Below are 12,934 nucleotides of genomic sequence, written 5' to 3' on the forward strand. Positions count from 1 at the left end.
GGGACGTCTGAGGCACGTAGCGCTTAAAATTAGTCTGTCCTCGGTGGCAACACTCGTTACCGACTTCCAAACTGCCTCTGGATGCAATGTCAGCACAATAACTGTTTCTCAGGAGCTTCGTGAAATAGGTTTCCATGGCCGAGCAGCCGCACACAAGTCTAAGATCAACATGCACAATGCCATTTATCAGCTGGAGTGGTGTAATGCTCACCTCCATTGGACTCTGGAGCAATGGAAACGCATTCTCTGGAGTGATGAATCACGCTTCTCCATCTGGCAATCCGACGGCCGAATCTGAGTTTGGCGTATTGCCAGAAGAATGCTACCTGCCCGACTGCATAGTGCCAACTGTAAAGTTTGGTGGAGGAGCAATATTGGTCTGGGGCTGTTTTTCATTGTTTGGTCTAGGCCCCTTAGTTCCAGTGAAGGGAAATCTTAACGCTACAGCATACAATAACATTCTGGACGTTTCTGTGCTTCCAACTTTGTGGTCACAGTTTGGGGAAGGTCCTTTCCTGTTTCAGCATGACAATTCCCCTGTGCACAAAGTGAGGTCACTACTGAAATTATTTGTTGAGATCGATGACTGACCTGCAAAGAGCCCTGACCTCAACCTTTGGGATGAATTGGAACACTGACTAATGGCGCAACATCAGTGCCCGACCTCACTAATGCTCTGCGGCTGAATGGAAGCAAGTCCCCGCATCAATGTTCCAACATCTAGTGGAAAGCCTTCCCAGAAGAGTGGAGGCTGTTATAGCAACAAAGAATGGACCAACTCCATATTAACGTCCATGACTTTGGAATGAGATGTTCGGCGAGCAGGTGCCCACATATTTTTGTTCATGTAGTGTAGCTTGTTCTCCATCTTCTTTTTAAACAGGGAGACAAATTATTTTCAGCCCTTTTATTTCCATGACTGATCAAAACCCGTTTTCGCATGTCTCTTTGTTGTCCGTCTGCAGCAGACATATCGTGAGCAATATGTTTGGAACATCGAATCGCAAAAATCACAGTATCGAATCTCAACCCATAAGAATCGTGATAATTGCAATACATATCCTATTGGTATTGTGAAAATATCGTATAGTGAGATCTCTGGCAATTCTCAGCCCTAATTCGTAGGTACCATCCTAAACTGTCCAAACAGTCATACTTTTAGCTTGTCATACACAATATAAACAGTTCGTAAATGACAAAACTAAACTGCTGATGGAGAATTGTATACTTTTGTAATTCAAATCAAATCAAATTTATTTATATAGCCCTTCGTACATCAGCTGATATCTCAAAGTGCTGTACAGAAACTCAGCCTAAAACCCCAAACAGCAAGCAATGCAGGTGTAGAAGCACGGTGGCTAGGAAAAACTCCCTAGAAAGGCCAAAACCTAGGAAGAAACCCAGAGAGGAACCAGACTATGTGGGGTGGCCAGTCCTCTTCTGGCTGTGCCGGGTGGAGATTATAACAGAACATGGCCAAGATGTTCAAATGTTCATAAATGACCAGCATGGTCGAATAATAATAAGGCAGAACAGTTGAAACTGGAGCAGCAGCACGGTCAGGTGGACTGGGGACAGCAAGGAGTCATCATGTCAGGTAGTCCTGGGGCATGGTCCTAGGGCTCAGGTCCTCCGAGAGAGAGAAAGAAAGAGAGAATTAGAGAGAGCATATGTGGGGTGGCCAGTCCTCTTCTGGCTGTGCCAGGTGGAGATTATAACAGAACATGGCCAAGATGTTGAAATGTTCATAAATGACCAGCATGGTTGAATAATAATAAGGCAGAACAGTTGAATAACAATGCTGCAGTTGTTAATAATTAGTGTAACTAATGCTTTGTAATAACTAGAGTATAAAACAACGTTATACCTACGGTAGTACAAACTTATGCTTAGCTCTATCTGTGCAAGGATTCCCATTCCAGAGGGATGGTGGAAAGCAAACCCTAGGAGATATGGAGAGTTTTCGGATATGACTGCTGTAGAGTCAGGTCACCAAGCTCAGCTTTACCTGTCGATAAAGCACTGCGGTGTGGGGGCATATAGTGGGCCTATGTGCATATTTATGAAGCTCAGAAAGTCCTTCCAACCACCCCTTCCAGCAACGAAAATTGATTATGAGTGTGACATATTCAGAAAAAATTGCATATTTTACAATGATGGCTCGTTTATCCATAAGGCTTCTGTCTACCAAGTGAATAAATTAGGTACAAACCTATCATTAGGGTCCTGTCTTCCTCAAATGGTGATCCTAGAGCTCATGAATGACAAGGGCACTGCATAATGACATTGGTCATGCCCTTTGCTCATGCTCCATATCTCATGAATGAGGAAAGGTCATGCTCAAATTGCTCTGGTAAAATATGAAACTCTGGGCATTCGAGCCAACTCCTCATAGCAACAGTAAGTGATAAGATTGTGGTGGAGTATCATGCAATCTTGATAGGATAGAGGCTATGATAAAAATTTGATAAAGCCAAGCATTAGCCTTACTGAGAAAAGGTCTGTCGGAGGAGTGAAAAGCATAAATACAGCATGTGCTCACAAGTGCCAGTTTAGCAGTTTTTATTTTTTATTTTATTTTTTAGAACCAATGACTATCAAAGCTGTTCATCAGCAAATCCTCATCTACTCAAATTATACAGGGTTTTGTGAACACTGTATAGGCCTGGTTGTTTGTTTTGTTGAAGTTCTTTGTTCACATCATAAGTGTATGAAACAAGCCAATGAAGAGGGTGACACGCTGTGGTGGAAAAAGGCATTTTCAAGGGTGTTTCTTTACTACGGCTTTCTCTCAACCAATGAGGATTTCAACTCACTAGAAGCAGGGTCATATTCATTATAGGCACCAAACTGAAGAAGACAGACTGAACTTGTCCAATAAGAAACAGGTGTTTTCCATTTTGCTACGTTTTCAGTGTGCACTAGTGATTAAAACCCATGCTGATTTACCAGGACAGTTTGACTGAGAGAACAATACCGGCCTCTACGCCTCAGGGGTTTGCACAAATCAGTGTGCCTGATTGTTCTTCTAAAATATTCAGTGGAATTCAATAGAATCTGAACAGTGTAAAAACATGATTGAGACACTATTTGAGACACTAGTTATGTCTAAAAAAAATAAATAAAGTTGAAAATAGCCCATCACAATGGTCTCAAGAACAGCCAACCAGTTTATAAAATATTTGAAAAGGGTTGAGGTTTATTAAATGTAAAATCTGGCATTTCAGGAATAGTTTCAAATTCTAATTCAAGAACTGTAAAGTTCCACAATTTAAATTTCATTGGATATTTTTCAATTCCAAAACTTCCTGAATGGACCCAAAACATAAAAGGACTGATATACTGTTAACAAATATTTAAAATTCTAAAAATAATTTAGGCTAAGGTGCTGAACATTGTTATGATAGCCTATTGTTCAAAAGCTATCTTCACAGAAATGTTGAGTTTTAATCCTCGCCTCTCTTTTGTCATTCAAGCCATTTCAGATGCAAAATCAATCACTGTAGCACTACATACAAATCATTTCCCAATCTACTGTAGAGTAAAGGCAAGCCCGTGCATGGGTGTCTAAGAAACCCCATTGACGAGACAAAACTCGCAGCGTGAACGTGGCAGCCATTTTACATCCTCAAGAGTGAATGAGTGGAGCCGAACTAGTGCCGGGAGTTGTACACTTTTCCTCTTGTAATTATCAAAATTTCCTTCCGAAATAATCAACACCATACAAGTTGGTGATCCATCGGCAGGTATGATGAATACTACTAACTGGTCACGTGATCATAGCACAATTTATAGCTAAAGTAGTTGAGCGTGTGGTGTTTCAAACAATGTGGAAACGGGTGGTTGGGACGGGTTCTCCAGACCGGCTTTTTGAAAATGGACTCTCCCAATGTGGCGGCACGTTGACAAACCACGAAGCTAGCTAGTTACCATACTACAAGGCCTCTCTCTGCTCCACATATGGACATGTCGAGCCGAATTAAGTCAACCATCAAACTATATATAAGCTTTCGCGGTTTTAATGGTGTCGCTAGTTAACTCAGCCAAGTGGGATAATTATGCTACATCATGAATGACTTGATCGTTGTCACTACCTAACTGAACCAGCCAAACAGGGACCTAACCTCTGAGCGTGTAAACTTCGAGATAATTGCCTTTGTCAGATAGTTTTGATTCAACTCGCGAACTAACGTTAGTATAGCGTAACCAATTTGGCTAGCAAAACATTTGGTCGTCACTCCGCTAACGCTGCCTAGCTAGTATGGATAACTAGCTAGGTTTGTTATTGTGACTTGACAGGGTTGGAGGACCGTGATTATTTAACTTGGCGTGCTATTATTTAGCTGGCTGCTGGGTAGCTAACGTTATGGATAACGCAGCTAGGTGACGTTGGCTAACAATGTCTGAACACTTGTGGTTATAGCTAGCTAAATTATTAAGTTAAATATGAAAACAGGTTTAGCTAGAGAATTGGGTAACGTTAGCTAGTTCGCAAACGTTACGTTAGTTGGCTGCAATGAATACTTTTTGCATGAGCACAAACTGAAATGGCTTCGCGTTAGACTGCTCCCTTTACCCTAACTAGCCAAATTTGCTATCAGTGGTTTGCGACACGTTATCAAAAAATGTAACTAGATAGATGTAACGTTAGTCTACCACACCATGTAATTTGCTCCTGCACAAATGCTTGCGGACTGTCTTATTAGTTACCGGAAACGGGTGGCTTAGAAACTCTGTCGCGGTACTCTACCGAAGGAACACGTGTATCAGCTAGCTAGTTAGTGCTGAAGTCTGCAATCAGTAGGCTAATTTATAATTTAGCAATCAGGCCATGCCATTGTACGCAGCGGGAGATTAACGTAATGTTAGCAGCCATAGTGTTGTGCCAAGTTGTTATTCTAACACAGTCAAAGGCGGGAAATGTGTCATTACGTGTACACATTTCACCATGTAGCCTATGCTAACTCCTCATACATTGCACATGCAAACGAAAATAATTATAAGGTATGCTGTTATCATAAATAGCAATTGATACTTTTATTGGGTGTCAGCATTTTCAAAATTGATACAGACATGCAAATTCCAATATCGTAATTGAAATGTGACCTGATTCCACTCTTAAGGGACCACATGAACCCACATGTGTGCCTGTTGCACATGACACCTCCCCCCCAAAAAGCTATCAACAGTCTTGCACTTGAACCAGGATTAATTTGGCTCATTGCATTTGCACAGATTTCTGGAGACATGGCCACAGAACATATTAATGGAAATGGTCCAGAAGAACCAATGGACACCACTGCTGCAGTTACCCATTCTGAACACTTCCAGACTTTATTGGAAGCTGGTTTACCACAGAAAGTTGCTGAAAAACTAGATGAAATTTACATAGCAGGTAAGGCACATTGAATATCCAGCATATTCGTACACAAATTATACTTTTGCTATTGCATGTGCTGTCATATTTTACATTAACTTTGAATGTGGGAATTGGGATCCTCAAGCAACTTTTTGTGGTTTCCTACCAAAATGGGTACTGCAGTGTAATGGACAAAAGATAATTCATACACCACCAATATCGATGTGAAATAAATGTTTTGGGTACATGTCCATTGTCTTAAAGGTATATCTGGGCAGAGCACTGGTGTCACGGACACTTTGTGTTCTCAATAATTAAAGTGTAGCAGCACAGATGAGCAAAGAGTTAGGCCACAGTTCAGCGGAGGTCTCTGGAAAGTCTCAGGCAGAGAGTGCAGCCAGATGGGCACATGCAGCAACAATGGCAGCAGCTGTCGGTGGCTGGGACAGGTGATGGGCCCTCCAAGAGCAGAATGTGCACAAGCTCATTAGGGGCGTACAGTGCACAGGACTGCCATATCAAGTTAAAACATCATGTCTGTTGTGATGAGTTCTGCAGAGGTTGAATAAAGTGCTTTTACTCAATGCACTTTGTCCATTTTAAAATATCGGTCTCCTGAGATGGTTCCTTTTCTCTGATTATGTTATGCAAATTATTCAAATTTTAGCAATCCCTAAAGAAGTCACAGAAATAAGTGAACTTTGATACCCCCAAACATGCATTGTGGCTAGACCCGTTTGAAAAGATGTCATCCCGTAGTTCTGTTCCTGCTAGTAACCAATGTTTTTTTGATGTCCCTCAGGTTTGGTATCACACAGTGACCTAGATGATAGAGCGATTGAGGCTCTGAAAGAGTTCAACGAAGAAGGTGCTCTGCAAGTTCTGTTGCAGTTCAAGGACAGCGACCTCTCACATGTTCAGGTATGTATGGCGAGGGATGGTGGATTGATTGCATATGGGATCACGTCTTGAAATCAAATGCTACCATTTCACCCTCTAAAGTGTACAGATTTTTCTTTCATCGACAGAACAAAAGTGCCTTTCTTTGTGGAGTTATGAAGACATATAGACAGAGGGAGAAACAGGGTACCAAAGTCTCAGACTCCAATAAAGGACCAGATGAGGCCAAAATCAAAGTACGGTTTTAACGAACATTCTTGAAGTGATAATGGAGACATGTCATCATTATCATATATTGTGCAGTTGTTCTCTGGAAGGCGTTTGACTTCAATCATGTTATTTCAATAAACAGGCCCTGCTGGAGAGAACTGGCTACACGCTCGATGTGACAACAGGTCAGCGGAAGTATGGAGGCCCCCCTCCAGATTCTGCTCACACAGGGGCACAGCCCACAATTGGTACAGAGGTATGTATCTACAATAATTCAATGGTGTATTTGATTAGTGTGTTATAGTTTACTTAGGTGTGTATGATAGTGTTTCTGCATTCTGTCCAAATAATGAACATTTGTCATTTTTTCTGGAGTAACTCCGATTGCGCCGTTTTACTGCTAAGATCTGACTGTATTTTGGAGATTTATTGCGCAACAATGGCCCAATGTTTCTTTCACACCAAGTTAACCTAATTTTGCTTTCTTCTCAGATTTTTGTTGGCAAGATCCCTAGAGATCTATTTGAGGATGAGCTGGTCCCTCTGTTTGAGAAAGCCGGGCCCATTTGGGACCTGCGTCTGATGATGGACCCCCTCAGTGGCCTGAACAGAGGTTACGCCTTTGTCACTTTCTGCACTAAAGAGGCGGCGCAGGAGGCTGTCAAGCTGGTATGTACCACTTGTTGAAATCCTCTCATGATAGGAATGGCGAATTTAGCCCACCCAATCATGACATGTCATGCACTCTCTCATACCCACTCCCCTCTTTCCACAGTGTAACAACAATGAAATTCGACCCGGCAAACACATTGGTGTGTGCATCTCTGTGGCCAATAATAGACTATTCGTTGGCTCCATCCCCAAGAGTAAAACAAAAGAGCAGATTGTGGAAGAATTTGCCAAAGTCACAGGTAAGCAGCACCTCTTTTTGTTGAATGATCTTCTGGGACAAATTGACATTTTGCTTGGCCAGTCATATTCGGTCTTGACAAAGATTTATATTTACTTTGACTTTGACAACAGTGTTTAAACATTGCCTTATGTTACTGAAAGCAGCAATCATGATCAACCGCTAGTGTGTTAGATTGCATTTAGTCTGAGTTTGGGTTTATGTACGGTATGCTATGTAAAGCTGGGCTATATTTGCTCAACAGTTTAATTGCTAATTTCCAATGTCAGGGTTCAGTGTCTAAATGATGAAATACATCTATTCTATCCTGGAGTAACTCTGGTTACGCTGATAGTTTACCGCTAAGATCTGACTGGACACTTTGCACTTAACTAGGCACAAATCCATGGTCTCAAGACTTGTCTAAAGAGAACAGCTGTGTCAAAGAAAGGGGACACTAAATGTTTTGACTAAACCGAAGGAAACATTCCATGAATGTGTGATATTTTGTTCTGCTGCCAACTGTTTTAGTAAGGTACTCTAGAGTAACTCTGTTCCATTCCTTTTTGCTTAGCATTTTGCATGGAGATGGAGCAAGCTTTCTTGTGCACTGGTCACTGTTCAGCTAGGATACCTTTTTATGCCTTTCCCCTTCTGCCTCTCTTTCAACAGAGGGTCTTAACGATGTCATACTGTACCATCAGCCAGAAGACAAGAAAAAGAACAGAGGCTTTTGCTTCTTGGAATATGAAGACCACAAAACTGCCGCTCAGGCCCGCCGCCGGCTGATGAGTGGCAAGGTCAAGGTGTGGGCGAACGTGGTGACTGTGGAGTGGGCTGACCCCATAGAAGACCCTGATCCTGAGGTCATGGCCAAGGTAAGTGGAGCAAAGTTAACAGGACTCATTTCGCCTGTGATAAATAGTTTTTGTATTGTCCATCCATTAAACTTGTGAAATATTTCCGAGTTAACATTGATTTGATTTCGACGTTGTTTACCAGGGAGTAAGAATGGAAGTAACCACCAGTGTATGAGACAGGACAAAGCCACAGACTTTAAGTGTAATTGATAAGCCACTACCATTTTCCTTCCAGGTGAAAGTGCTGTTTGTCCGAAACCTTGCGAGCACTGTAACGGAGGAAATACTTGAAAAGGCCTTCAGTCATTTTGGCAAGTTGGAGCGGGTGAAGAAGCTGAAAGACTACGCCTTCATCCACTTTGAGGAGAGAGACGGCGCAGTCAAGGTACATGCTGGAGTCTTTATATTACTCTCACCAATGTATCACAAAACTGGTAACAATGGCTGTTTTTTGTGTAGTTATTCAACTTGCCTCTTTTGACAGGCCTTGGCTGACCTAAATGGGAAAGACCTGGAGGGAGAGCACATTGAAATAGTCTTTGCAAAGCCACCTGACCAGAAGAGGAAAGAACGCAAAGCCCAGAGACAAGCGGCTAAGACACAAATGTAAGCAAAGACAATTGATTTTCAATTACTTGAGACCTGCAAATGCGGGCCAAAATTATAGTTGCGTTGTTGGGCGGCCTTTCACCATTGATTTCTTTTGAATGATTGAATAGAAAAGTTAACGTGATCTAACAAGCGCAAATGCGTCCCGTACGGTTACTAAACAAGTGCATATCCTCTCCCCAGGTATGACGATTACTATTACTACGGCCCACCTCACATGCCACCTCCCACAAGAGGCAGGGGACGAGGTGGCGGCCGAGGAGGCTACTCTTACCCCCATGACTACTACGGCTATGAAGATTACTATGATTACTATGGCTACGACTACCACAACTACCGGGGTGGCTATGAAGACCCCTACTACGGCTATGAGGACTTCCAAGCTCCCAGCCGAGGAAGAGGAGGGGCCCGAGGCGGAGCCCGTGGTGGTGCCACCCTATCCTCCCGGGGCCGTGGAGCTGCCACACCCAGGGGCAGAGTGGGTGGCTTTTCTCAGCGAGGTGGAAGTGGCCCTGGATCGAGCAGAGGTGTGCAGGGGACCAAAGGGGCACTGGGTAAATAGGGACTAGCTGTGTTGGCAAAGGTCAATAGCAAATGGTTGCTATCAGCTACACAAAAATGCAAACATACTATTTGGGCAGGACTTACCACCCCCCAGACACACACTTGAATAACCTTAAACTAATGTTTTCAGTCTGCATTAATTTCTTCCTTATGGCATAAATTGACCGTAGTTCGCTATTTACATTCTGTGTAAAATATAGGCCTTGAAAGTAAGGAATCATATAGATGCAGACCTGCCAACCGGCATGTATCTTGCGTACCATGCATGCAATTTGATGTCAAAGTACGCTGGTACGAAAAACAACCCTAAAATAAATAGGCTTCTAGTTGGCACATTGTGGTTTTTGACAACTGAACCAATCCACTTCATCCATTGATACAACTGATGTGTGAGAGGAAAATGGAGAACAAACTGTTTGCCGACTACATTTTCCAGAATTGTATGTGTTAGTTACAGTGTTTAGCGAGAACACTTTCTTGGCCGCACATGCTTTGATCTCTGCAAAGGTAGTAGGCGCGAGCGCATTGATGAGCAAGGAAACGGTGAAGTGTTGCGGTAGTTCACTGCACATCGCTGTGGATGGCAATAGACATGGCAGAGAGACATGTTACGCTAATATCGTCCTTCACAGAAAGTTATGTTCAAGTGTAGTAGGCCTATGTTAATTAGTCAGTTCTTGGTCTGTCCTCTTGATATAGCTGTCAACAGTTAATGACAGCTAATGACGTGCTAATAGGTAGTTCGCCAATGACCAAGGTATGTTGAATGAATGGCAGCCTAGTAGTCCAACCTAATTTGACAGATTATGTCAGGGATGGAGATCTGAAACAAGCTCAAAGGCCTAGTTCAGTTTCATATACCAAATAGCCTACACTAAACCAGACTACTGAATGTTACATTGCATCCAGTAATTGAATTATATTCAGAATTTTCTCCCCAAACTAAATTAAGCCCGTTTTACACTTTCACTAGACTATCCACACAAAGACACCTATTAATTAGAATAATTAACCCCCTAAATTTAACAGAATTTAAAAAAAATTAGGATCAAACAAGACTTCTGTTGACTACATTGTTTGATGTAATTTAAGACTATGTTTCAGGAAATAGCAGTTACAGGTTTTTCAAAAATGATAAATCCTCTTAACTTCCTCTGGACCACCCCCTACCCAGCCTACATCAGCACCACCTTGTCAGAAAATCCTAGGGAGAGCCCTGATTTTGTACATTTAAACATATTTCTAGTTATCTACTGAAGAGCAGCCACTTACCAAGTACCCATAACAGTCTAGTCTACCATTCCTACTGAGCCAGTCTTCTGCCAACATTAGGCAAAAAAAAAAGGAGGCGCATTTGCCTATGATTTGAGCAGTGTGGGTGTCGACGCGTGCTGTAATGGGAGCTGGGGGTGCCGCCGCCACGCTGAAGTGGTACTTGTAAAAATTATTCAATGTTGGCAGGTCTGCAGACATCACCATTTTATTCCTTGTCTTTTGAAAGCTGAGCCTCACATTCAATTGGTAATTTTCAATGTACAGATGTGTATTTGGCTTTCAGTGTCCAAATGATGAAAATATGTATATTCTATCCTGGATTAACTCTGGTTACGCTGATAGTATACTGCGATGATCTGATTGGACATGTTTTATATTTTATTTTATTTCTGTTCATGTCTTTAGAAGACTTCCTCAAATTTGACTTCCTCAAATTAGTGATGGGTATGTATGCGTATTCTCAACATTTGAAAACACACCTGACTTTTGGCCTTAGGTCAAAACCTTGACAGGTGTCACCTTTCAGAGCACCAACTGAAAGGTCTGCTCCTCTGCAGATTTAGGGTCACCCTAATCTATTTTAATTTTTTAAAAATGTAATTTTACATGATTGGATGTCATTAGTCATGTTTATGTTCTGTGTTGTGATTTGTTTTTTTATTATTATTTTGAATTCCGTTCCAATTCTGTCTCTATTTGCTTGGTCAGCAGGGAAAAGGGGTCGAGGCCGGTCCTGACCTGTCACTATGAAGACTGACTTACTGTGTTGGGTTACACCAGAAGCTGCAATGGAAACGGATGAAAAAGTCAGCAAAATGGTCCAATATTCCAGCCTTACAGAAGCATCTCCCCCAAACTGCCACCTAAACAATCAGCGGATTATTTAGAAAAACTTGCCTCCCCTGTATGCCCCACACCCCCAAAAAAATGCCATTTTAAATAATTATTGAAGAATTTGCACTTTTTAAGTTTCTTAGTTTGAAGTGGCTCAAAGGAGCTTGATGCTATTGTATATTTTTGTGCTAATCACAATTTTTATTGTTGGAATATCCCTGTTAATCTTAATTGTTTGATTTGGATGTTTGAAGAGAACATTTGCAGGTTTTAGGTGTAACCACCTGGCATGGATAAGTCAGGCATTCCAGGAAAGTGGTTCTTTTCAGAACTTGTCTTTTTTAAAGGGTTGGTTAACTACCTCAGTACAGAGGATTAAACTACCCGGCCTGTACTGTAAATAGGGAAACTATATTGATGAAAGCAGGGCTTGTTTCCTACAAAATATGCACAAGAGCAGCAGCACAACCGAAAGGACTTGCTGCAGCTCTGACATGGCAAACAGTCAAACTGGGCATGCAAAAATAATCTCATATGATGAGCCTGAACAAGCCCTGCTTTTATCCTATTTTGAACTGAATAAGCCACCTTGCTTCTTCAGATTATTGTAGTTACTGGTTGTATAGTTTGGAAAATGTTACTTTTGTAAAGGCTTGAACATCAACAAGGGTGTCAACTGCCTTTGAAAAAGCCCTGCAGTGTCCCTTTGCCACTCCCAATTATTTTGTATTGTTTTTAGAATAGATCAGAATTATGTTCAGTACCACCCCCTTTACTGTAAAATAAATATCCCAATCATGTGACATCTTGAATGATCCCTCTAACTCTAAGCCAGCTACTATGTAATCAAGTCTTTTGATTAAAAAGGAATTGCCATACTGCCCAGCCAGCGAGCATGTGTGCCTGTAGCTGTTTCGAAGGGGATCGTGATCATACAGTGGTAAAAGGGATACTGCAGCTGTTATTCGTATTCCATGTATAGCGAAAAGGAGACTGAACTATTCATCCGGTTTTGTACACTGTTAACTCCCTCAATAAAATAATTACAACCACCTTTTGAAAAAATGTTAGCAGTTTTAAACTATTGTTGGTGGCCAACCACGTTTTTGCATTCCTGCAAATAAATTGTTTTATACTGTAAAATGGAGGTGAGTGTAACTTATTTTTGTAATAAAGTTTTTGATTTCTATCTGTGTCTTACTCTCTGTATGACATCTTGTTAAACCATGTCACACATTTTATGCACTGATTATAGTGTAAATACCCTGGGTTTATAGCTTTTTTAAATAGTTGTCTGATGCGCATCACACAATCACTTTCTCATTCCCAGGGAGGCTTCAACCAGAGGCGCATGTGTAACGTTACTATCCTGTGATTTCAATTTAATAATTACATTCAGTTATAATAAGCACCTCGCTGACAGTGAGTACTGCT

At 41.6% G+C, this 12,934-nt stretch overlaps 1 protein-coding gene across 10 annotated transcripts; it reads left to right on the top strand.

Annotated features, from left to right (window-relative positions):
* Positions 1 to 3,534: 3,534 nt before the first annotated feature.
* On the top strand, positions 3,535 to 12,689 carry LOC110505306 (heterogeneous nuclear ribonucleoprotein Q). 10 transcript variants are annotated; one of them, XM_036962580.2, is made up of 13 exons: positions 3,535 to 3,746; positions 5,236 to 5,395; positions 6,162 to 6,280; positions 6,388 to 6,495; positions 6,612 to 6,725; positions 6,962 to 7,138; positions 7,245 to 7,380; positions 8,031 to 8,236; positions 8,454 to 8,603; positions 8,703 to 8,824; positions 9,011 to 9,381; positions 11,072 to 11,110; positions 11,375 to 12,689. In XM_036962580.2, exons 2-13 carry the CDS (start codon positions 5,248 to 5,250, stop codon positions 11,401 to 11,403), a joined length of 1,719 nt encoding a protein of 572 aa, XP_036818475.2. In that variant the 5' UTR covers positions 3,535 to 3,746; positions 5,236 to 5,247; the 3' UTR covers positions 11,404 to 12,689. The 10 variants fall into 10 exon arrangements, with proteins under 10 accessions (XP_036818475.2, XP_090076637.1, XP_090076638.1 ...); XM_090220511.1 differs by having other exon boundaries at positions 9,011 to 9,354; XM_090220512.1 differs by lacking the exon at positions 11,072 to 11,110.
* Positions 12,690 to 12,934: the final 245 nt, after the last annotated feature.

This window comes from Oncorhynchus mykiss, chromosome 25 (assembly GCF_057628025.1).
Source record: "Oncorhynchus mykiss isolate SJ-2025 chromosome 25, ASM5762802v1, whole genome shotgun sequence".
NCBI classification, from domain to species: domain Eukaryota; kingdom Metazoa; phylum Chordata; class Actinopteri; order Salmoniformes; family Salmonidae; genus Oncorhynchus; species Oncorhynchus mykiss.

Bases quoted from the DNA above. Each gene is read 5' to 3' on its own strand.
- LOC110505306 (XM_036962580.2), top strand. From the start codon at position 5,248: ATGGCCACAGAACATATTAATGGAAATGGTCCAGAAGAACCAATGGAC. The intron at 5,396-6,161 runs GTAAGGCACATT...GATGTCCCTCAG, and splicing joins AGATGAAATTTACATAGCAG to GTTTGGTATCACACAGTGAC. The intron at 6,726-6,961 runs GTATGTATCTAC...CTTTCTTCTCAG, and splicing joins AGCCCACAATTGGTACAGAG to ATTTTTGTTGGCAAGATCCC.